Here is a 25120-nt window from a genome sequence, read left to right on the forward strand (position 1 = left end):
TGCTATACATGCAATTATGTCCTGTACAACAGGGTGTTTGTTAGGGTTGTTACATTAGTCACATTTCAACTATTTAAAAATCATTTGTGAACTTAAGTAGGTTGTATGGGAAGATGTTAGCAGCTACTATTTTAGAGAGCAAGAGTACAAAGAGAATCAGGACATGTTGAAGATCATATCTACAAGCAAGTAGTTTAATTTTTAGTAATTCTCTAAATTCAAAAAAATCAGAATACTAACAATGGGTAATTATAGAGCATATGAGGTATGTTTTTTGTTGTTGTTAAGTTTAAAATAACTTATGAAGAGCATGACAAAAATAGTATTCGAACAGAGTGGACTTGAAATTTAGCATATTTTGCTGACATCACTTGCCTATAGAAAAATTAGAATGGATCACAGAATGAATAGAGAGGACTCACTATGCTTTGGTCTCATTTTTATAAGTACAGCGTGGTGTTCAAACTTTTAGTGTGGGGGGAATAATTAAAAGGATCTGAAATTGGGAAAAGAACAGATTGTTCGTTATGATCAATTAAATTGATTCGTAGAAACTGACCTATCAGTAGATAAAAAGTCATCTGATATCGACAATTCTAGGTGTCAACTTAACATTAAAGAGAAATCAGAGGATTTAACCTATAGGAGAAGGAAGGGAAAGCTCCTAGGAACCATTATCACGGAAGATTAAAGGACTTTGTCTTAAACGCATTATACAATTCACACTTAATATCTCCATCTCAGCATTTCGGGGTTTGGTCTCATACCAATAATACTATTGTCATCTCTCTTCACCCGATTAATTTTCTTTTTATATTATTAGCTACTTTAATCTTCCAAGTCTATTCTTTTTTTTATCTGTTCTTGGATTAGGCTTGCTGCTTTACCCGGGCTACATGCTGAAATAAACGCTGAGCTTTCACTCTCCGCATAAAGTTTTCCTGCCAGTGGCAAATTCTGAGAGCTTTAGTCCCCCACCCCACCCCCGCCCATCCTTCCCGCAGCCTTAAGCCTCCTGCACCTGCAAATTCTGCACTTTGCTCTCCCATCGTCCTCCTGTCTCTGAGTGGAAGAAACGGTCCCTTCTTCCTCTGAATCCGGGTTTAGATAAAGCAGCAACTCCGTCTTTTTGCTACCGAGGTGGGCGCGGGGACCCTTAGGGACGAGGTGCTGCTGTTGAGGCTGAGTCATGTCGGCGGCCTGTTCATCAGGCACAGTTTATACACTCAAATGACACACGGGTAACACGAGGATATCCAAGCCACACGAGCCAATCGGAACGCAAGCATCTTTGTGTCAGGGGCAGTGACTGCCATGCCCAACCCGGAGGAAAGGCGCAACAGGACTTTGGGGTCCAGCTTTCAGATCGCGCGCCCCGCCTACCAGAGGACCGCTTCTTCCACGGGGCGAGCGCGTCCCCGTTTCTGCTCGGGCGTAGCTGATTGGAGGCGGAGGGGGGGGTGGAGAGAATGCGGTGGGCGCAGCCAATCCGGGGCGCCCTCCACCGCTCTTCTTCCCGCCCCCCCGCCTTGCAGCGCAGTTAGCAGCCGGCGTCCGGGGAGCCGGCACCACCGTCAGCTCGCGGTCTCCAAGGGTCCGCCCGAGGAGGCCGAGGCTGCGGACGCCGGCGCACAGGCCATGGCCTCCCCCGGGCTGCCAGAGCCTCCCGCCGAGGGCTCGCCCTGGCCTCTGCGCCTGCTGCGCGCGCCTCCCGGGCTGCTGCGGCTGGACCCCACCGGCGGCGCGCTGTTGCTGCTCAGCCTCGCGGCGCTGCTCGGCTGGCGGTGGTGGCACCGGGCGCGGGGCATCCCCCCTGGGCCCACGCCCTGGCCCGTGGTTGGCAACTTCGGCTTCGTGCTGCTTCCTCGGTTCCTCCGACGGAAGAGCTGGCTGCACCGCCGGGAGAGGGCCGCGGGAATGGAGCCCTCGGCCCTGGACCCGCGGGTGCTTCTGGCCGACCTGGCCCGCGTGTACGGCAACGTCTTCAGCTTCTTCATCGGCCACTACCTGGTGGTGGTCCTCAGCGACTTCCACAGCGTGCGCGAGGCGCTGGTGCAGCAGGCCGAGATCTTTAGCGACCGCCCGCGGGTGCCGCTCGTCTCCCTCGTAACCAAGGAGAAGGGTGAGCGGGAGCCTTGGGGGTCGCGGGTCGCGTGAACGCGCGATGCGGCGCCTCCTGCGTCCTTTCCAGCCCGCGCACCTAGCCCACTTGCATCCGGCCCCGAAGTGGGAGGGTGGCGGCGACGCGTCCATTTAACGGGGCCTTTAAGATCGCATCGAGCCGCTGGATGGGTGACTCGTTCATAGTCCAAGATCACAAGTAGGAAACCCACAGGAAAGTTGAGGAAGGGTAATGGGGACAGGGGTGGGGGTGGGAGACAATGTGTGCAAGCCAGGCTCTACCTTTCCAGGGATACTCCGTCCTTCCCAGAACAAGGCCTCGTTCTCAAGGCTGTGTCTTCAGGGGGAAACTTTGGCCGTGTTAGAAGGAGGCAGGGATATTCTTTACACCTTCTGGGTTCTGAGTGAGAGTTTAAGAAGATATTTTCCATAAGATAAAAGGTCCAGAAAACACGTTTAGGAGCCTATTGGCAAACCTCTCTTAGGGGGTTTATAGCCTCTGATTTCTGCTTCTGGAAATCCAAGTTGGGCAGTTTTGAAGGTTGGGAAACATATTATCCACTGCAATAAAAGATCACTTTTACCCTTTCCCTAACTCCACCCCCCCCCCTTTGTTTATCAGTCTTACCCTACGTCTTACTGGCTGGTCTAGAACCTAGACTTTTTTGTCTGAGTCAGATGTTAATTTAATTGTCTTTCATCAATCAGGTGTTAAATTTAAATGTCTTTACCTCGGGAAGCTTTTTCTTATTTCCTCTCCAACTTAGGCTCCCTTTTGGAACCAATTTCTATGCACAATTGCTTTTCCTTTACTGCACTTAACAAAACTGGGGCTGGATAATTTTGTAACTGGATGTGGGTCTTCACCACTAGACGGACATCTAGGAGAATGTGGAATGTGGCATAAAGACATCCAGGCTTTTTAGAATCTGATTAAGCCAGAATTTTGCATCGGGATTTTAAATGAATAGTAATGATAATCATAATGTTTTGAATGTCCCACAGAAAAACAAATGTCACCGTTCATAATTCACCATTTCCCTGCCTTCACATATCGCTGCTACTTCTATCTAGAATTTTCTTCCCATCTCATGGCTGCCTGGAGAACTGTTTGCTTTTCTTTTCTTTTCTCTCCCTTTTTTTTTTTTTTAAAGATTTATTTATTTGACAGAGAGAGACACAGAGAGAGAGAGAGAACACAAGCAGGGGGAGTGGGGTAGGGAGAAACAGGGTTCCCGCCGAGCAGGGAGCCCGATGCGGGGCTCGATCCCAGGACCATGGGACCATGACCTGAGCCGAAGGCAGACGCCCAGTGACTGAGCCACCCAGGCGCCCCTCTTTTCTCTCCCTTTTCATAAAAAAAAAAAAAAAATTGTGGTGAGATACACATAACATAAAATTTGCCAACTTAACCATTCTTAAGTTCGGTGACATTAGGTCATTCACATTGTTGTGAAACCATTACAGCCTTCTGCAGAACACTCTTTCTCTTGGAAAACTGAAAGGTTGTACCTGTTAAACATTAAAAAACTCCCTCCTTGGGGGCACATGGCTGGCTCCGTTGGTAGAGCATTCAACTCTAGATCTTGGCGTTCAGGCCCCATGTTGGGGGTAGAGATTACTTAAACAAAAGCAAACAAAATCCCCTCCTTCCTCTCTCTACCCCCGGCAACCACTGTTCTGTTTTCTGCCTCCACGAATGTGACTGTTCTAGGTACTTAATACAAGTCGTATACAATATTTGTCCTTTTGTGACTGACATATTTCACTTAGCATCATGTTTTAAGGTTCTTCCATGTTGTAGCTTGTGTGAGAATTGCCTGTCGTTTTAAGTCTGCATACTGTTCCGGTCAACGTCCATTAGACATTTTATTTATCCTTTTATGCCCCTGATGGAATTTGGGGACTTACACCTTTTAGCTGTTGTGAAAAATGCTGCTAGGAACATGGCACACATCCATTCAAGTCCCTCCTTTCACTTCTTCTGGGTAAAAACCCAGAAATGGAATTGCTTGATCATATGGCAGTTCTACATTTAATTTGTTGGGTAACCGCCCTACTGTTCTCCGTGGAGGCTGCGCCATCTTACATCCCCTGGTGGCAGTGAACAAGGTTCCAGTCTGCCCTCATCCTCACCCACACTTGTTATTTTCTGTCTTTTCACACCTGCTTGAATGTCACCTCTTTGAGAATGTGTTCCCTGACCTACGTCTCTACTCCACCACGGAGAGGTGAGCTACCCTTTCTCCATGATAGCACTGTTTTCATTTTAAACTCCACTCCACTCCCAACCCCTGCCAATCGGTTAGCACACCTCTTCACTTCCTCCTGCAGATCTGCAGTTCTGCATCCATCCACTTTTTTCCATCTCCATTGTCAGCACCCTCAATCAGTACCATCATTTTTCATCTGATACTTGAAGCCTCTTAACTAGCCTGCTTGCTTGCACTCTAGTTTTTTATCCACACGGCAACCAAAGGGATCTCTCTCTCTCTCTCTCTCTTTTTTAGATTTTATTTATTTATTAGAGAGAGGGAACACAAGCAGGGGGAGTGGGAGAGGGAGAAGCAGGCCTCCCGCTGAGCAGGGAGCCCGATGCGGGGCTCGATCCCAGGACTCCGGGATCATGACTTGAGCCGAACGCTTAACAACTGAGCCACCCAGGTGCCCCAGGGATCTCTTTTTAAAAACCATGAATCAAACCGTGTTGCTCCCCAGCTGAAATCAGCTTTCTCCAACTCCATCCTTGACTGACTGTGCCCTGAACGACCGGGTCCCTGTCTGCCTTTCTGACTCTAGCTCTTTTCATTCTGCCTTTACTTGTACATTTCAACCTGCCCTAGAAAAATTAAGCAGATTCCTGCCAAACTTGTGACTGTTTCAGTCTGCTGGGTTTGTTGTCGTTGGACATGGAGTAACTTTTCACTTGACTTGACTCCTTATCCTCTCTCAGGCCAGTTGTCACCTTTGAGTCCTATTTTAGACACTGCCCAATATCACAACTTATTTTATCTCATTCGTATTTCACTCATTAAACACCTTGAAAATATTTAGGTTAGTACCAGCCCCACCTACTGATGGAATATAAACTCTGCGAGGGCTAAGATTTGGTTCTTCATGTGAACAACTGCTTCCCCACTTATTGGTACAAGTAGGTATCAAGAAATGAATGAATATGTGCATAACAAGCATCTGTTGATGCACTTACCACATTATATTGTAAATTTTTTTGCAAGTCTGTCTTTTCCTCTGGATTTTTTTTTTTTTAAGGTATGAGTTAGATTTTCTTCTTTGAGGTCCTTCTTGGTGGGTTTGTGGTTTGCTCAAAAATCTGTAACAGTTTCTAAATATCAGTTGGATCACAACTTATTATTAGATCCTTTATGTAGGAAAGGACTGGGAACTGGGGGTAACTTGGTGTTTCAGCATCTCACAACATTCATTTCCCCAGGAGACAGTTAGGATTTTTTAGGTGATACTGCTCTGGTATTCTAATGGATGTGTGTTGGGTCATGTGCTGTGAGTTGAGAAAAACATTGTGGCTGGTGAAGGTGAAGGCTGAATCTCACAACCCTGAGATCATGACCTGAGCTGAAATCAAGAGTTGGATGCTTAACCGACTGAGCCACCCAGGTGCCTCAAAAGTATCTTTCCGCTTCCGGTTTTTGTTAATTGATTTATCTATTTCCTTGTTGACAGAAATTAGATCCTTTCTAATTTTAGAAGATTACTAGAGGCTTCGAACAAGAGTGAAAGCAAGCTGCAGAGCCATAAAAATGGAAAGTAAAAGGGAAATTGGAAGAAGTTTAAGAGTAGGGTATAGACCAGTCAATATCATCTACTTCAAAGGGGGAAAAGATGCAAAATGAAATTAGGAATTGAAGGTAGAAAATGAAAATTCATCTGGGGAATTTAAAAATGAATGAGGAGGGGCGCCTGGGTGGCTCAGTCAGTTAAGCGGCTGCCTTCAGCTCAGGTCATGATTCCGGGGTCCTGGGATGGAGTCCCGCATCGCACCGGGCTCCTCGCTCAGCAGGGAGCCTGCTTCTCCCCTGCCTGCCATTCCCCCTGCTTGTGCTTGCTCTCTGTCTCTCTCTCTCTCGCTCTCTCTGTGTCAAATAAATAAAATCTTTTAAAAAAGTAAAAATAAAAATGAATGAGGAAAGCAGGATAACCAAATTTTGTAGTAAGTGCAGTAAAATAGGTATTTGAAATAGTCGTGTACTCATATCAAGAAGGCCTGAATTCCCACTAAGAGGAACACTTGTATGTCCCCGTGAAAAGAAAGGACAAATATAATCAGTGGATGGGTAGCACCTTCTCTGCTTCAGGGGAAAGAAAATGTATGTGTGATAAATGTAAATTGCATCAGATTTAATGTATTTAAGTATTTTTACTTTAGTGTATGTTCATTACTGTAAAACATAAAACATGGAAAAGGAAAAAAGAATTCCGTTCCATTTTTTTCAAAAAGAATTGAAAATCATCTGTGATCACTGTTATTTTGAGATGGCCATTACTGACATTTTTATGTATTGCCTCTGTTTTAGCCTATCCGAGTTGCTTTAACAGAGTACCATGGGCTGGGTGGCTTATAAACAGCAACTTATTTCTTACAGTTCTGGAGGCTGGGAAATGAAAGATCAAGGCCCCAGCAGACTCAGTGTCTTGTGGGGGCCTGCTTCCTAGTTCCCAGATGGCCATGTGTGACCTCACATGGTGGGAGGAGGGCAAGGGAGCTCTCTGGGGCCTCTTTTATAAGGGCACTGATGTCATTCATGAGGGCTCCACCTTCATGACCTAAATCACCTCCCAAAGACCTCACTTCAAATACCATCACACTGGGCATTAGGATTTAACATATGAATTTGGAGGGGACACAAGCATTCAGCCTGTGGCAAGCTTCCAGTATTTTTTCTATTTGTACATGTATTTTTTTTTTTCCTTTTTTAAAACTGTAGATTCAGTTAGCCAACATATGGTACATCATTAGTTTCAGGTGTAGTGTGCAATAATTCATCAGTTGCGTATAACACCCAGTGCTCATCACATTGTACATGTATTTTTTTAAAAAACATATTTGCTTCTTTAAAATGGAATCATATTCACACTCTTTAAAATTGCTTTTATCACTTAAATTTTCTGACTATATTTCCATTTTATTCAGTATTCTCCTGCAAAGGCCATAAGAGCCGTACGACATTTGTGAGAATGTATCACAGTCAGTTTAGCCTATCCTGTGTTTGGTTTGAAGTGGATTTTTGTTTCAACTGTCCACCACCTGTTCCTCTGACAAGCACTCCCCTTTGAGGAACTCCTTGTCTTCACCACCCGTTTGTACCCACTAACTGTGGTTGGAACATAAGGTGCCCTATCTTTATATGAACTCCCCTCTCTGGCCACAGTGATTGGTCAAAGGGTGGACCGTGGTCAAAGATGACTTGATCAGGATATCTTGCCTCTCTGTACCTGTGGCTAGTCTGTAGGCTGGGCACAGAACTCAAGAATTTATATTCACAGCATAGTACGGAAACCTCAAGTCACAAAATAAACTTAAGGTGTTCCAAACTGGTATCATCATGGGATACCTGCCTGAAGCATTTGAACCCTCCTCCAGCATTTTTCACCTTGGATCTGGCCTTTTCTCTCTGGAGGGGAAAATGGGAGATCAGGAATCCCTGATGCTTGAAAGAGCTGGTTTGCAGTAGGGAAAAATGAAGCCAGGCAGAAAGTAGTGAAAAATAGGTGAATTGTGTGGCCTTTAGTCTTCTTTGAGCCGATAACACCCAGCTCTTCCTGGGTTTGGTTCCACAGCCTAATGGGCCCTTTTGTCAAACCTACGTAAGGATATATTTTTGTCATTCCCCCCAACAAGAAGAGTCCGGATTTTTGCTTTGGAGCCATTTTTATGTTTTAGTGTTATTAGCCTCCTTGAAATGAAGCCCTTGTCTATATCCGTGAATACCATTGCTTTTCTGGGCTAGGAATGGAGAGGTCAGCAACTGTCAGATGTGCCTGAACCTCTTTCAGACATTCCCAAGACCTTAAGCCATTCTGGCTCCAAAACATGAGTGTTTTGTGAAGTTTGGAACCTTGAGGCCATTAATTCTGTCCATGCCTCTCATCCTGGCATTCTCAGGCACGGTCACTTTGGTCACCTCTTTTGTCTTGCACTTCATACCTGTCAACTTATCAGATGTCCCAGTCCTCAAATATTAGCCACTTCTGAGAAGGTTCTCTCCATCTCCTTGCCTTATCTAAACCTGATTGCCCTCTAAAGATAATTTAGCTCTTCTTGAAACATCCTCTTTAACTTTGCTCAAGTTATTTTTCTAAAATGTGCCTTCATACACATCTTTATTTACAAGTGCAGCATCTGCTCACGTGTCCTCTCTTCTTTCTTTTTCTTTTTTTTTCTTTAAGATTTTATTTATTTACGGGCGCCTGGGTGGCTCAGTCGGTTAAGCGACTGCCTTCGGCTCAGGTCATGATCCTGGAGTCCCGGGATCGAGTCCCACATCGGGCTCCCTGCTCGGCAGGGAGTCTGCTTCTCCCTCTGACCCTCTTCCCTCTCGTGCTCTCTATCTCTCATTCTCTCTCTCTCAAATAAATAAATAAAATCTTTAAAAAAAAAAAAAAAAAAAAAAAAAAGATTTTATTTATTTACTTGACAGAGAGAGGGAGAGAGCACAAGCAGGGGGAGTGGCAGGCAGAGGGAGAAGCAGACTCCCCACTGAGCAGGGAGCCTGACACGGGGCTCGATCCCAGGACCCTGAGATCATGACCTGAGCTGAATGCAGACGCTTAACCGACTGAGCCACCCAGGCGCCCCATGCGTCCTCTCTTCTGAGAAGTGCTGCCTTCGCTCAGCTGACGTGGTGCTCCTTCCTTGGTCTGCATTACAGCTTCAATACACCTCTGACATACAGCGTTCAATCAGCACATCCTTAACAGTGCAACATTCAATACAGTCCAACATAAAGCATTCAATACTGTACACTCCAGCTATGCAACCTCAGTACAGTCCAACATAAAGCAAACATTCAATACAGCACATCCCAGCAATGCTACGTTCAATAAATATATTCCAACTCTGCAACTTCAGGACACTCTAACATACAGCATTCAATACAGTATGTAACTTCAATACAGTCTAACATACAACAGTGTATTTGGATTGTTTGTTGATCTAGTTCCTCAAAAGACTAACATCTTAAAAAAAGGGACTGTGTCTTTTTAATCTATATGTCCTTAGTAACTGGCACATAGGGGACTCTAAATAAATATTAGAAAAACTGTTAGAGGCATTTTACTAGAGAAAATATTTCTAAAATACAAATGCATAGTTGAAAGATTGTAGATGATACAGACTGAGGACCTAATAAAAGAAAAATAAAGTTTCTTGAGAAATAGGACAAAGCAAAGATGTCATATGTGATATCTTAAATTAGATGGTAGTTAAAAGTAGTGTCAAATCCTGAAGTTAGGAAAAAGAAGGTGGCCCAACAACACTTAGGGTCTGAATGCTGAATGCAGCAAGACTTGACCATGGTTAAATGCAGGAAGAGTGACTAAGCTGTGGTTGCCTAGGAATAGTTTATGGGGATTTATTGAATAAAGGGAAAGTTCTAGTTTCAGGAATCGTTAAGACATTTCCGTATCTTCTCTGTCTTGATAATCACACACCAAACCAGAGGGACTTTTAACAGAAGCACACACTCTGTCCATGGTGAAATGAATCTACAGTCCTGTACCACAACATTTGAAGACAAAAAGTAGACCTAGGATTGGCCAGTGACTTCATAAAGTGGAGGATGACCACTCCTAAGTGTCTACATGGGGCCGGGGTGTACTAGTGGAATGTGAGACAGTTTACCCTGTGGAACCCCAGAAAGTCTCAGGAATTGGAGGTACCAGTGATTACAGGAGACAGGGATGAGCCACTGAGTTTGAAATGCATATAAAATATAGTTAGACCAGTTCCTTATCACCACACCCACTCCCTCAGAAAACAGAAAGTAGATGCCCTGGACACTCTGGGGTTTTAGTGACCTCTTGGACATGGATGTGGAGTGGGTGGAGTGAGGGCAGAGAGATATGACCTTGTATCACACAAGATGAAAAGTTGCCTCTAGATAAAGGGAGGACTCTTGAAGAGCTTCACTTTGAGTGAAAGATTGAATTTGACAAAGAACACCCAACAAACCTACCAGTAACAAAAGAGAACAAGGAAATTTTTCCGTCTTGGCTTGGACCCTGGCAGAGAAAATGTTCTCTCCTACCTCCAATCCCTGCTGCAACCACCCTGCCGTTTTAGTGCCAAAGCAGCCACAGACTGTATGTAAATGAATTACAGTGGCTTGCTAGCTGGCTGTGTTCTAGTAAACTTTATTTATAAACCCTAAAATTTGAATTTCATATTTTTTGTACATCATGACATATTGTTTTGATTTTTTCCAACCATTTAAAAATACAAAAACTAATCTTTGCTGACTGGCCGTATAAAAAGAGGCAGCAGGCTGGATTTGACCTGTGGGCTGAAGTTTGCTGATCGTTAATCTAGACTTTAAGTAAATGTGTTAAAAATTTAAGGGTGAGGATTCAGTCTGTTTCTCTAATGCGAAAAAAGGCAAGAAAGGAAAGGGAAAAAAGAGTAGATAAAGTAGGACAAAGTTCAAAATAATATATCAGAAATAAATTAGTAATTGTATTAAATGTAAATGGAATAAATTGGCTACAAGATTGCTAGAACAGATTTTTTTTTGTTAGAATGGATTTTTTTAAAATCCAAGTGTATGTTAATTAATTAATTTTTGAAAGATTATTTATTTGAGGGAGAACACATACGAGCATGCATGCAGGGGGAGGAGCAGGGGGAGAGAATCCTTAAGCAGACTCCCACTGAGCATGGAGCCTGACCCTGCAGATCTCACCGACCCATGAGATCACAACCTGAGCCAAAATCGAGCCAAAACTGACTGAGCCATCCAGGCACCCCCAAAGGTATGTTATTTTAAAAGAGACATACCCTTCCCCAAAAGAGACATACCGCAAACATAAGGGTACATTAAAATTCAAAATAAAAGAAAGGAAAATGTTATGCTGACACAATACTTTAAAAAGAAAAGCTGGTGTCTTTTTTTTTTAAGATTTTATTTATTTCACAGAGAGATAGTGAGAGCGAGAACACAAGCAGGGGGAGTGGGAGAGGGAGAAGCAGGCTTCCCGCGGAGCAGGGAGCCCGATGCGGGGCTGGATCCCAGGACCCTGGGGTCGTGACCGGAGCCGAAGGCAGACGCGTAACGACTGAGCCACCCAGGCGCCCCAAGCTGGTATCTTTTTGACAACGTATACTTTAAGTCAAACTTCATTGTTAAGAAGTAGTGAATTAAATGATGATAAAGGAAGCTTTTTATTAAACTGGGAAGATATAATAATTTTAAACTCGCGTGTACCTAAGTATGTACCTAAGAGCAATGATAGATCCACAGATATAAATAGCTATATAGCAAAATAATGTAGCAAAACTTGCAGAACTGCAAAGAGAAGTTGATAAATATACCATTGTACTAAAATATTTTAAGTATTTGAATAATTGAGAGAGCAGGAAGATAAAAATTTGCTAAGGATACAAAAGATTTGATTCCAATATTAGGCTTTTCTATTGGACATATAGAGAACCCTGTATCCAACAACTGATTTAGATAAAAATTCTTCTCAATTTTATTGGAAATTTTATTAAAATTGATCACGTACTAGGCTAAAAAGTAAGCCTCATTCATGTCAAAAATCAGTATAAGACAAATTAACTTAGGTAGCAAAAAAATCATAACAAAAATTTTTAAACAAGATTATAATGAAAATACATGCAAACAATACTTGTGGACTCTAGCTCATGTGGTACTCAGAAGCAACTGTAGAATCTTGAGTTATTAGGATAAAGGTCTGAAAACTAGTGAGTTAGATGACCAACTTTATATATCTGGAAAAGAAAAAAAGCATAAAAGAAAAAAAAGGAACATATCATTATAATTTTAGATAAATTCTTCCAGAAAGAAAGAATATACCCTAGCTCATTTTAAGAGGTCAGTATATTCAGACAAGTATATTATGAGAGTGGAAATTTATTGGCCATTTTCACTTATGAGTATGAATTTAAAAAAGTATTGGGGGAGGGTGCCTGGGTGGCACAGTCGGTTAAGTGTCTGACTCTTGGTTTCAGCTCAAGTTGTGATCTCACAGTTGTGAGATCGAGCCCTGTGTTGGGCTCCACACTCAGCTCAGAGTCTGCTTTGGATTCTCTCTCCCTCTCCCTCTGCTCCTACCACTCTTGCTCTCTCTCTAAAATAAATAAATAAATCTTTTAAAAATATATTAGGAAACCAAATCCAACAATTAAAACCATAAAAACACTATAACCAAAATTGGATTTATTCTTGCATTGCAAGTAGGTTCAATTATCAGAAAGAAGGTAATTTTCAAATCTATAAATTAAATGCAATTCCAGTGAAAATCCCAAAAGTTTTTTGTTGCTAGAACTTGACAAGCTGACTTTAAAGTTTTGTAAAAGAGTGAGGAGCCAATAATAATAATAATAATAGTAATAATAATAATAAACAATTTTGAAAGAGAACAAGGAGGGGGGACTCCCTATTAGATGATAAGACTTACTATGAAGTCTTATTTATATCTTAAAAAGTAACGGTGATCGGGCGCCTGGGTGGCTCAGTCGTTACGCATCTGCCTTCGGCTCAGGTCGTGATCCCAGGGTCCTGGGGTTGAGCCCTTCACTGGGCTCCCTGCTCGGCAGGGAGCCTGCGTCTCCCTCTAAGCCTCCTCACTGCTGTGCTCTCTCCCTCTCATACTCTCTCTCACTCTCTCAAATAAATAAATAAATAAAATTTTTAAAAAAGTAACAGTGATTAAGACAATGTGCTTTAAGCACTTCATAGCATAACCTGGGAAGTCTTCTGTACATTGAAGATGTACATATTTTATGACTCATCAATCCACTCTTAGCAATGTCTTCAAAATTCTGAGGAAGTAAAAAAGGTAGAATAAATATATTTTCTAAAAAATCTTCAGAAATTTGCCTCCCCTGCATTTTTGCTTTAGCAAAATCAGGGAAGGAAACTAGAAGAGGAAGAAGTAGAATCCAGGAAATGGGTTCAACACAGGAGAGTTTAAGAAAATTCCTAATAATGCCACACAGAAGTCACCAAACACCTGAACAGAAGATCTGGAAAGGCAGCCGTTGCAGATCTGAGCAGATGTGTGGCAGAGTCCAAGGAGAAAAGCCAAGCTGATAGATTGATTCGTTTGACCACATGGATGTGTGTATTGAAGGGCATTTTATGGAGGTACTAAAGATTGTGAGAAGATTTAACCACAGAGAAGGGTCTGTATTTACAGCATCTTGGTGCCTGGCACACAGTTGGCATTCAGAAATATTTGTTAAATACGTGAAGCATGCCCTCAAACGTAGCAGAAATGACGTCGATTAAAAATGAGAAAGGAGGACCAGCTGGGACAATAAAGGGCGCCATGGAAAATAAGAGGGAGAAATAGGTGACGGGAAACAAGGAATATTTGTAAACAATTTGATACAACATCTCAGAACAACTCTGTTGGGTTTTGTTGATGGGGGATGTATAACATAAGTGAGGATCAAATAAGGCAGAGTTGTGGAGACCTTGCGTTCAGATGTTTTTAAGTTAGGGTTGTTGCCAACAACAGACAATTTAGACTACCTGCCCGTTTTTCGGTTCCAAACTGATAGCCACGGTTATAATCCAGTTGGGCTGTTGATTTATTCAGTTAATATTTAACAAGCTCCTCCTGTATCCCCAGAATGATGCCAGAAGCTGGGATCTTAATGGTCCGCATAATCCAATAATATCCCTGCCCTCCTTCTATTCAGAATGCTGAGAATATGGGGATATCCAGCCTGTCGCCTTTTTAAGCCTGGATTTACTCTTATGAAGCCCAAGATTTGGAAATTTACACTGACTCTAGAAATTGAAATTCATTGCTTTTCATTTCACCGGGAGTTCCTACCTATCATAATAAGCTTTATCGGATATGATTTTTGTTGTTAGGAACTTATACTATCTTGATAATTCAACTTTGCTAATCATTCTTCTTGGCTGGTAATCTCTACCTGTAGCTGAATTTTGCACAAGGGACTTGACAAACACAGAACACACCTCATCGTAGGTCCTGCTCAGTAGGGTCAGGCATTGCTCTCTCTCACCTTCTTTTCTCGCGGTCCTTTTGCAGGGATTGTATTCGCACATTACGGTCCTGTCTGGAGACAACAGAGGAAGTTCTCACATTCAACTCTTCGTCATTTTGGCTTGGGAAAGCTGAGCTTGGAGCCCAAGATTATTGAAGAGTTTAAATATGTGAAAGAGGAAATGCAGAAGCATGGAGAAGACCCCTTCGACCCTTTCCCCATTATCAACAATGCCGTCTCTAACATCATTTGCTCCCTGTGCTTTGGCCAGCGCTTTGACTACACCAATAGTGAGTTTAAGAAAATGCTCCATCTTATGTCACGAGCCTTAGAAATCTGTCTGAACACCCAGCTCCTCCTGGTCAACATATGCTCCTGGCTTTATTATCTTCCCTTTGGACCATTTAAGGAATTTAGACAAATCGAAAAGGATATTACCACTTTCCTTAAAAAAATCATCAAAGACCATCGAGAGTCTCTGGATGTAGAGAACCCTCAGGACTTCATAGACATGTACCTTCTCCACGTGGAGGAGGAGAGAAAAAATAACAGCAATAGTAGCTTTAATGAAGATTACTTATTTTATATCATTGGTGATCTCTTCATTGCTGGAACTGATACCACAACTAACTCCTTGCTTTGGTGCCTTCTGTATATGTCACTGAATCCCGATGTACAAGGTAATTAACAGATGTTTCCTTCATTCAGGCAAAGCCAGATTATTTAAATCAGTATCAGCAACTTGGGCAATCCTGTGGCTCCTAGCACTAAGCAGTGTCTTCAGGCCAGAAAACAAAGTGGAAATACTTGAATCCCATAGGGAGTTGGGAAGGTGTTAACAGCGAAACTCCCAAGTTTCTAGACAGTGGGACTAATGTCGTACCTTCTTGCCCCTGCTTTAAACCTCTACAGGTCTGATTCTGTGTGAAATGTATGCTAGAGGAAGACTTTTTAGAAAAGAAGGACAATTTAGAGCTAACGGGAGTTACAGTGATTAACTGAACCCAGTCATCTTGTTTTGAAAATGGAGAACAGAGACCTAGAGAAGTTATGTGACTTTCCCAAGATCACAGAGCTACTTCTACCATATCGATACCGATAGGTAGTGTCTGGCAGTTCACAGTGGAAGACCACAAAAGAGGACAGTGTATTGCTTTTCTATTGCTCCTGTAACAAATCACTACAAACTTAGTGACTTAAATCAACACAAATTTGTTATCTTGAAGGTCCATGTCTCACTGGACTAAAATCAAAATGTTGGCAGGGTGGCATTCCTTTCTGGAGGCTCTAGGGGAGGACCCATTTCCAGCTCCCTTGGCTCCTGGCCCCTTTCCTCCATCTTCAAAGCCAGGGATATTGCAGCTCTTCTCACCATTTTCTTTGACTCAAATCTCCCTCTGACACTAAACTGGGAAAAGTTCTTCAGTTTGAAAACCCATGTAATTCGTGCACACCCAGAAAATCCAGGGTCATCTCCCCATCTCACGGCCCTTAATCAAATCACACCTGCAGGGTCTTTTTTTGCCTCGTAAAGTAGCATATTCATAGGTTCTGGGGGGTTGGGGTGTGGACATCGCTGAGGGGCCGTGTTCTGTCTATTATAAATGAGATTATGCTTCCCACATTAGTTAACTATTGATGAGTACCAAATTATCCCCAAATTTCGCAGCTTAAAACAACCAGCATTTACTATCTCACAGAGTTTCTGGGGATCAGGAATCCAAGAGCAGCTTCGCCCAGTTGGTCTGGCTTAGGATTTCTTGGGAAGTTGTCGTCGAGATGTTGGCTGGAGCTTCAGCCATCTGCAGACCTGACTGAGACTGAAGGGTCCACTTCTAAGATGGCTTGTCCACTTGGCTGTTGGCTGCAGGCCTTACCATTTGGACTTTTCCATAAGGCCGCCTGACTTGGCAGCTGCCTTCCCTCAAGATGAGTGACCCAAGAGAGAGCGAGTACCCAGACAGGAGCCACAGTGTCTCTTATGACCCAAGCTCAGAACTGACACGCCATCACTTCTCCTTTATTCTGTTGGTCACGCAGACCAACGTGGTACCTGGTGGGAGGGGACCGTACCAGGATGTGAACACCGAGAGGCAGGGATCCCTGGGGGCCATGCTGGGCTACCTCACGTTGTCTGACTGAGAGAGTCAGTCTCCTTTTCATATGAGAGAATGATTGAGAGGACTCCCTAATTCCAGAATGCTTTCTCTCTTACCCATCTATCTGTTCTGCTGGCCACTTTCCAAGTCACAAGGTGGTACCGGGTCCCTGGGACCAGCTGCCTCTACTTGGATATGTGACCAATGCTTCACTTCTCCGAGGCTGAGTCAGGTCTGAACTGCCAGCTTAGCAGTTGTGGGTATGATGTGATGGCAAGTATGCATAGGACGGCAGTCTCAATTCTCCTGCCTTATCTTCTGGTTTACTATTTGTTATTCTTTCCTTTTTTTTTTTTTTTTTTTTTTTGGTAATAGAAAAGGTTCAGGAAGAAATTGAAAGGGTCATTGGTGCTGACAGAGTCCCTTCCCTCACTGACAAGGCCCAGATGCCCTACACGGAAGCCACCATCATGGAGGTCCAGAGGCTGACGGTGGTGGTGCCGCTTGCCATTCCTCACATGACCTCGGAGAAAACAGGCAAGTCTGGGATCTCTCTCCTTTGAGTGCCTTTGAGGGAAGTCTGGCCCTTAATCCAAAGGAGTTGAAGTGACAGTGTGCTGACAATTCTGAGGGTTTAACACCGTGTCGTGGATAATCAAACATCCAGGGAACATTTCGGCCCTCGGTTGTCCGTTACTCATTCACTGGCATTCCCCCCCGGCTTGTTTTCTAAATAGCTCTCTGGACTTCAGAGCATGCGCACTTACACCGTCAAGCAAATTCTACCATTTAAGATGGCTATATTGGCAGGAAAAACGCCGGAATTAACAAAGGCACCTCTCTGTCTTCTTGGAAGGTCAGAAGAGCTCGTCTAAATATGAAATTAAGTATTTTAATTGGGAATTATCCTACTTCACCTTTTACAGTTCTACAGCTGAAGCACAAATGTGAATTAGAAGAGCCCTTCTGATTCCAAGGGCACCTGTTTCAACTTCCCACCTACACGGATGTGTGTCCATTGTGTCAAGTCTTTGACACATAAGCAACCAGACTCTATGTAAAATCCCTCATAAGAAGGAACTTACCTCCTCTGGAGACAGCCCATGATGTAACCGGCTTAAATATAGTTATAAGACAGTTGTAGGAAGTAATAACTTATAAATGACATTGGATCACTTCATGTTTTCTTCGGTCCAAGTTAGATGCACTGTGTGAGCTGTAACTTTTGGGCACTGTTTAAAGTGCATGTGAACTTGTCAGCTGCTGAGAGCCTGTGTTGACTTCCCTGTACAATTGACCCTTGGACAACACAGGTGTGAACATCGTGGGTCCACTTATATGCAGACTTTTCTTAGTAAAAATATTGGAAAAATATTGGGGGATTTGTGACAATTTGAAAAAATTCACAGATGAACTGTGTAGCCTAGAAATACTGAAGAAATTAAGAAAACGGAATACCATGAATGTATAAAATACAGATGTAGATATAATTTATTTTATCAATTACTACCATACAATACAGTTGACTCTTGAACAACATGAATTTGAACCATGTGGATCCTCCTATGTGCAAATTTTTTACACTACAGTATTGTAAATATATTTTCTCTTATGATTTTTTTTAATATCACAAAATTTGTAATTCTTTGGAAAGTTTACCTGGAATGTCCTATGATTTCTATTTCAGTGTTTTCTCTTAATTGTAATGTTTTTCTGGTTTGATTTAATTCATTAATTCAACATCTGTTAAAGCAAATCTTGTGCCTTATCTCAGGCTGGGTCCTGGGAGCACGTGGAGAGCATGCCAGTTGATTAGGTCCGGCCCCTACCCTCCAGCACCTCAATGTTCAGTCTCCACAAATTAAATAGCTAGGTATGTAACTAGATTTCTTTTTCAGATAGTGATGTTTAGGGAAAACTATTAGTAAGAACATGTTTAATGACACTGGGTTCTTTTGTTTGTTTGTTTTAGTGCTCCAAGGATATACTATTCCTAAAGGCACAGTGATATTACCCAACTTGTGGTCAGTACACAGAGACCCAGCCATTTGGGACAAACCAGATGATTTCTACCCTAATCGATTTCTGGATGATCAAGGACAACTTTTTAAAAAAGAAACATTTATTCCTTTTGGGATAGGTCAGTTAAACTTTTATTTTTTTAATGGCATAATTAAAGAGGTAGAGCTAAAAGAATCTTCTATTATTTCATGATATTGTTTTAAAAATATTTCTTTCTTGGGGAGCCTGGGTGGCTCAGTCGGTTAAGCATCCAACTCTTGATTCGGCTCAGGTCATGATCTCAGGATTGTGAGATTGAGCCCCACGTTGGGCTCTGAGCTCAGTGCTGAGTCTGCTTGAGATTCTCTCTCTCTCCCTTCCCCCCCCCCCCCGGCTCATGCTCTTTATCTCTCTAAAATAAATAAATAAAATCTTTAAAAATATTTCTTTCTTAGCAAGCAAATGTAAGAGAAGAGGTAAATAATCAAGATAATACAGCCCCGCTACATTCATTTCAGATTTTAAAAACAAAATTAAAGCATTGGTTTTAAATCCTTAAATATGACTAGGAATCTCCCTTTCTGAGCTGCCCAAGTGATTATTTGAGTCTCAGGAAACTGTTGGTGTTAAGAGCAACTTGCGATCTTTTGCTGGGCTGGTGGCTGAGAGGCTGGGTTCTCAAACCTCACCAGTCCCTCTTTTAGACAGCTGGAGGAGCACATGGAGGATTCTTTCTATAAAAAATGAATGCTCCAGAGATTCTCATTTGACTCATTTTCTCTTTGATCTTCCAGGTAAGAGCAAAGGAAAGAGATAAGTAGGTATGGAGGAGACAGAGTAGCTTGGATCTGTCTCTAGTTCCAGTCTAGAACAAGGATAGGTTTTCATGAGTAGGAGTTAAAATGTGAATTTAGTACGTATAAATTCTGATCAGCATATTCTTTGGGAAGCCATGAGGTATATATGTGGCCATTTTATTTTAAAACTCTCTAGAGGTGCCTGGGTGGCTCAGTCGTTAAGCATCTGCCTTTGGCTCAGGTCATGATCCCAGGGTCCTGGGATCGAGTCCCGCATCGGGCTCCCTGCTCAGTGGGGAGCCTGTTTCCCCCTCTGTCTGCCACTCTCCCTGCTTGTGCTCTCTCTCTAATAAATAAATAAAATCTTAAAAAAAAAAACCAACCTCTCTATATCTGCATTTAAAACACTTAATTGAGATATTTCATATAAAGTTGCTCTGATCTCGAGATAGGAAGAGCGGCCGGAATTATAATCCCAACTTTTTCTTCTGATCTCATTTATTTAGGGAAGCGGGTGTGTATGGGAGAACAACTGGCCAAGATGGAATTATTTCTGATGTTCGTGAGCCTAATGCAGAGTTTCACATTTGCTTTACCCAAGAATTCTAAGAAGCCCATCCTGACTGGAAGATATGGTTTAACTGTAGCCCCACACCCATTTAATATAATCATTTCAAAGAGATAAAGAACACATCCAAGAAGAGAATGTAGGGGCGCCTGGGTGGCTCAGTCGTTAAGCGCCTGCCTTCGGCTCAGGTCATGATCCCGGGGTCCTGGGATCGAGCCCCGCATCGGGCTCCCTGCTCCGCGGGAGGCCTGCTTCTCCCTCTCCCACTCCCCCTGCTTGTGTTCCCTCTCTCGCTGTCTCTCTCTCTGTCAAATAAATAAATAAATTCTTTAAAAAAAAAAAAAAGAAGAAGAGAATGTAAATACATTTCTTCCTCAACAGATTCTTCCTTCTGCAGTTGACGGCAGACCCAGCAACGCAGTGGCCCCAGGGTAGGCTCAGATGAGAGGGAGACCAGAACGTGGGTAGAGCTTGCATCATGGAAGATTCCTCAGCAGGACACTTCCCGTCACTTTAGTGACGCCCGTCTGTGACTTAGGGGATGGGGACCCGAGTGCCGGCTCGGGACGCAGGAGATCTGGATTTTATCCCCTGGGGCTTCCACCAGTGAACATTCCTCCTCATCACTGAGTGCCTCAGTCATTCCCTGTGTCAAATGAGTTTAAGAAAACGTGCCTTCTCTCCTCTCTCAGCACTAAGGAAGGTCAAATGCCGCATGTCTTTCCTGACATCACCAAAACACTGTTAAGTACTGAAGAAGCCGAAGGAAGACCCACCAGCTCAAGACCTATGACAGCACAAAAGTGGGGTTCCGACTTGAATACTTTGCCAAAGAAAGATGTGGGTTTCGGTCATGATGAGTTAGAGCTTTTCTCTGCATAGATCCTATGTTGGTCTTGGGAGGGGGGAGGCTTGTTCTGTAGCTGTTATCTTCTCGTTTGTGATTTAGTTTTTTGCATTTTGTAGACACAAATTCAAGTGCCCTTGTCAGGTATGGAGAGGAAAGGCTGTTTGGATGTGTCTGTCTGCCTTCTGTTTCAACTACAGCAACAGTGAGGCTTGGCTGAAGAAGTGGCTTCATGGCTTCACAGCTCGGAGTTCCTGTCTGCTGAGCTGCTTGCAGAGATCTAGCTCTGCCTTTCGACTTGAGCCCTGAACGGTGAGCTTGGGAATTCTGATACTGGGATTCCTCAGGGAAGGATTCAGACTGTGGTTCTCTCTCTTGCACCGGGCTCCGGGCTGCGGATGTCTCTCACCTTAGTACCTCTCAGAGACACAGAGGCATTCTTAATCTTGTTAAGAGACCTACATCGTTCCTTAATAAAGACGGTCCCTTCAGAAGAGCAGTTCTCAAAAAAGGCACTGACCCCTTTCAGGGGGTATTTAGAAATGTGTAAGTGCATCTTTGGTTATCACAATGATAAGGGAGCTATTGGCCTTCTGCTGCGTGCGGCCAGGAGGCTAAGTGTCTGAGCAGACCTGTACCCAGAGGAATAACCCTGCCTACTACTCTGCCAGTATTTCCCCCAATGAGGGCATGCTCCAAAGAATGACCAGCCTTCTCCTGGATTCTCCCATAGTGCTCCTGATAGACAAGTAACCACGATAATAAGATGCGCACCCACAGTTTTGAGCCTTCCCTCCTGCGGGCACCATACTTAGTGTTTGCCTTGTATGCCTACATCGTTCTTACAGAAACTCTATTAAGAAGACGTTATTTTGTAGCTGCCAGAGCTGAGCGTCAGGGAAGTGAAGGTACTTAGGTAGAAGGTCCCATTCATTTCAGACCTACCAGTCCTTGTGACTGGAGTGTTCTCTCCTTACCACTGCCCTGTATTGCTGTCACCTGATCCCATGGGAGTCTACTCGGCGTTTTCAGTGCAGATGGATGAGGTACAGGCAGATCTCTAGGTGCCCTTGAGGACTTTTGTCAACTAAAAAAAAAAACAAAAACATAAAACCAAACCAAATAAACTAACTGCCCAGGAATTGTGAGCAAATGGAGTGGTGGTCTAGATTTGTGATGAGGTGATGGTGTGTGGTTACACTGTACCTTGAGCAGGACAGTTTGTTCCTCATCTGGAATTTTATATGCTTTTGAATTGCCCTAATAATTTGGCATTAGCAAGTTTATTACTCCTTAATTTATACATACATTTTCAACATTCCTAACCAAGCAGTTTGTAGCTTACTTGAAAAAAACAAACAAACCTGTTCTGTGAGATTCTGTTGAAATCAGATGTTCATTAAACTCTTAAATATAATGCCTCAGACTGTAGCACTTTAAAAACATCTTTATATGGTAAGTCACTGAAAGGACTGTTAATGCCTTACTTGTATATGTTGGCATTTTATGATTTTGTACCTTATGATTTATTTGAAGTGTAAAAATAATAGTACTTTGTTTTATATATCTTCCTAATGCCTAATTTTTAATCCTCATCTTTAGCATAATTTTTGGTGCTTTTATTAAACTTTCAGTTTTAACTGAAATGGTATCATGTCTGTTTTTTTGTTTCTTGTTTTAACTGCTAAACAAAAAATTTTTTTAAACTACATGTCCAGTTAGGAAATGGAGGAGGGAGCAGACCTCCAAAGAGAGAGAGGGTCACAATGTAACAGAAACATGGCTTTAAACTGGAAGATAATTCTTGTAAAATATCCCCTCAGAGCACAGTTACTCTCAGGACTGTCGCAGCTCAGGTTTCTGATTTCCCATGCCCCAATCCAGCGTTGCTTGAGGGAGGGATGAGTCTACATGAGCGCATTTTGGCGAAGTATTGAGTCTCTCTTACACTTCTCAGCTCTGGGAGAGGAGTTTGTTAAATACCTCAACCTGTGGATTTTGCGGCCGATGAGCCCCCTGCCGGCTTTTTCCTTGTCGTACTCTTCCCCCTGTTTCCTCATAGCCCAGAGGTCACCTCCCATCTAACGTGGCCTTTCTGGAGAACTCCCTGCTATGGACTAAATGTTTGTGTCCCCCCCTAAATTCTCATATTCAAACCTAATCCCGATGTGATGGTGTTTGGAGTGGGACCTCGAGGAGGTGACTAGGTCATTGATGGTGGAGCCCTCATGAAGGGATTAGTGTCCTTACGAAAGAGGCTCCTGAGAGCTCCCTCGCCCCTCCCCCATGTGAGGAGCAACATGAAGACCGCCGACCGTGAGCCAGGAAGCAGGCTCTCAGCAGATCCCGAATCTGCCCTGATTTTGGACTTCCAGCCTCCAGAATGGTAAGAAATACATTTCTGTTACTTACAGGACAGCCAGTCTGGTATTTTTGTTCTAGCAGCCCACGCACTTCCTAATCTCATCACCCAGTTCCTCCAAGCCCTCCTCACTATTTATGGTTACTCCGTTTATTTAAACCCTCAGCTCCTACAATCTGCTCCACCTCCTGCCAGTTTAAAAAACTTGATGCATAAGTTTTTAATTTTGATGAAGTCCAATGTGTCTGTTTTTTCTTTTGTTGCCCATACCTTGGTGTCCTATCAAGAAATAGTTGTCATATCCAATGTCACAAAACTTTCCCCGTTTTCTTCTAAGAATGTTACAGTTTCAGCTTTTTTGTTTAGGTCTTTGATCCATTTTGAGCCGATTTTTGTATGTGGTGTAAGGTAAGGTCTAACTTCATTCTTCTGCATGTGGTTACGGTTTCCCCAGCACTATTTGTTGAAGAGACTATCTTTTCCCTGTTGAATGATCTTGGTACTGTTGTCGAAAATTATTTGACCATATAGATGAGCTTTTTATTTCTAGGTCAATACTTTTAAAATAATGAATTATACTAGGGGCACCTGGGTGGCTCAGTTGGTTAAGGGCCTAACTTCAGCTCAGGTCATGATCTTGGGGTCCTGGGATTGAGCACCAAAGGGGGGCTCCATGCTCAGCAGGCAGCCTGCTTCTCCCTCTGCCTCTGCCCATTCCCCTGCTTGTGCTCTCTCTCTCTCAAAAAAATAAAATCTTAAAAAACTAAAATAATGAATTACTAAACAGTTTTATACTAACATCAGAATATTCAGATGAATCAGCAAAACAGAATAGAGAGTAAACCCATATCCTCTAGTATGAAAGTGGCATCACACCATGAAGGAACAGGAAATAGTATCATTAAAAAAAGTGCTAGGGCAATTGGTTAATTATTTAGAAAATTAAAATAACACATTTTCTGGCACCTGGGTGGCTCAGTCATTAAGCGTCTGCCTTCGGCTCAGGTCATGATCCCAGGCTCCTGGGATGGAGCCCCACATCGGACTCCCTGCTCATCAGGGAGCCTGCTTCTCTCTCTGCCTGCTGCTCCCCTTGCTTGTGCTCACTCCCCGCCCCCTCAAATAAATAAATAAATTCTTTTTTAAAAATGAGAACAGCTCAAAGGAGGCTGATTACATAAAAATTAAAAAAAATAACACATTTTCTCTCTTTTCATATACCCAAATCTAAGAGGTCTAAAAAATAGAAATAACATTGTATGTATGTATATTCTATATATGTAAGTATCTATTTATGAAACATTTGCTATGGGAATGGGAGCTACTTTTCTAAGCATCAAAAATACATTCAATCACAAATATAAAGCAGAGTAGATTTGATGACATAAAAACAGAAAACTCCCGTGTTCTAAAATGACAGTTGGCATATCACAAAAAACAATTATATCAGTCTTGACAAAAATTTAATATTCCTAATATATAGAGTGCTTATAATTCGGTGAGTGGAATACCCAGTTTTAAAAATAGGGAGGGGCTTCCTGGCTGGGTTGGTGGATAGAACATGGCATCTTGATCTCAGGGTCGGGAGTTCAAGCCCCACATTGGTCACGGAGCCTACTAAAAAAAATAAATAAAAATAGGTGAAAGACACACAAAATTTTATAAATACAAATGGCCAATATATGAAAGAATGTTTAAATTCATTGAAAGTGCAACTAAAACATTAAGATGCCATTTTTTACCCATCAAATTTTAAAGATACATCTTAAAAGGAAAATACCAAATATTGATAAGAGAGAAGCATTCATATACTGCTGTTGGCAATTAGACTGAAGCTATATTTCTGGAGAAAATTTAATATGTATAAAAGTTTTTAAAGTATTTGTTCCTGAATGCAGAGTAGTATCCTACATTGGATTCTGGAATAGAATACCACATTAACGGATAAACCTGAGAATCCCAGTGAAATCTGGAGTTTAGTTCATAGCATTGTCCTCAGTGTTAATGTCTTCATTTTTGACAAGTGTACCATGGTTATGCAAGATGTCGAAACTAGGGGAGGCTGGGTGAAGGGAATGCATGAGCTCTCT

General features: G+C 42.7%; 1 protein-coding gene across 2 annotated transcripts; it reads left to right on the forward strand.

The window, feature by feature from the left end:
• Nucleotides 1-1558: 1558 nt before the first annotated feature.
• Nucleotides 1559-22295, forward strand: LOC113924381 (cytochrome P450 2U1). Of its 2 annotated transcripts, none has more exons than XM_027598130.2 (5): nucleotides 1559-2122; nucleotides 14401-15036; nucleotides 16831-16992; nucleotides 18428-18595; nucleotides 19760-22295. In XM_027598130.2, the coding sequence occupies exons 1-5, from the start codon at nucleotides 1639-1641 to the stop codon at nucleotides 19936-19938; spliced, it is 1629 nt and encodes a 542-aa protein (XP_027453931.1). In that variant the 5' UTR covers nucleotides 1559-1638; the 3' UTR covers nucleotides 19939-22295. The 2 variants fall into 2 exon arrangements, with proteins under 2 accessions (XP_027453931.1, XP_027453932.1); XM_027598131.2 differs by having other exon boundaries at nucleotides 20203-22295.
• The last annotated feature ends 2825 nt before the right edge of the window (nucleotides 22296-25120 follow it).

Source organism: Zalophus californianus, chromosome 2 (assembly GCF_009762305.2).
Source record: "Zalophus californianus isolate mZalCal1 chromosome 2, mZalCal1.pri.v2, whole genome shotgun sequence".
Lineage (NCBI taxonomy): Eukaryota > Metazoa > Chordata > Mammalia > Carnivora > Otariidae > Zalophus > Zalophus californianus.

Coding starts and splice junctions, on each gene's coding strand:
- LOC113924381 (XM_027598130.2), top strand. CDS start 1,639: ATGGCCTCCCCCGGGCTGCCAGAGCCTCCCGCCGAGGGCTCGCCCTGG. Junction 15,037..16,830: donor ACTGAATCCCGATGTACAAG/GTAATTAACAGA, acceptor TTTTGGTAATAG/AAAAGGTTCAGGAAGAAATT. Junction 16,993..18,427: donor CATGACCTCGGAGAAAACAG/GCAAGTCTGGGA, acceptor TGTTTGTTTTAG/TGCTCCAAGGATATACTATT.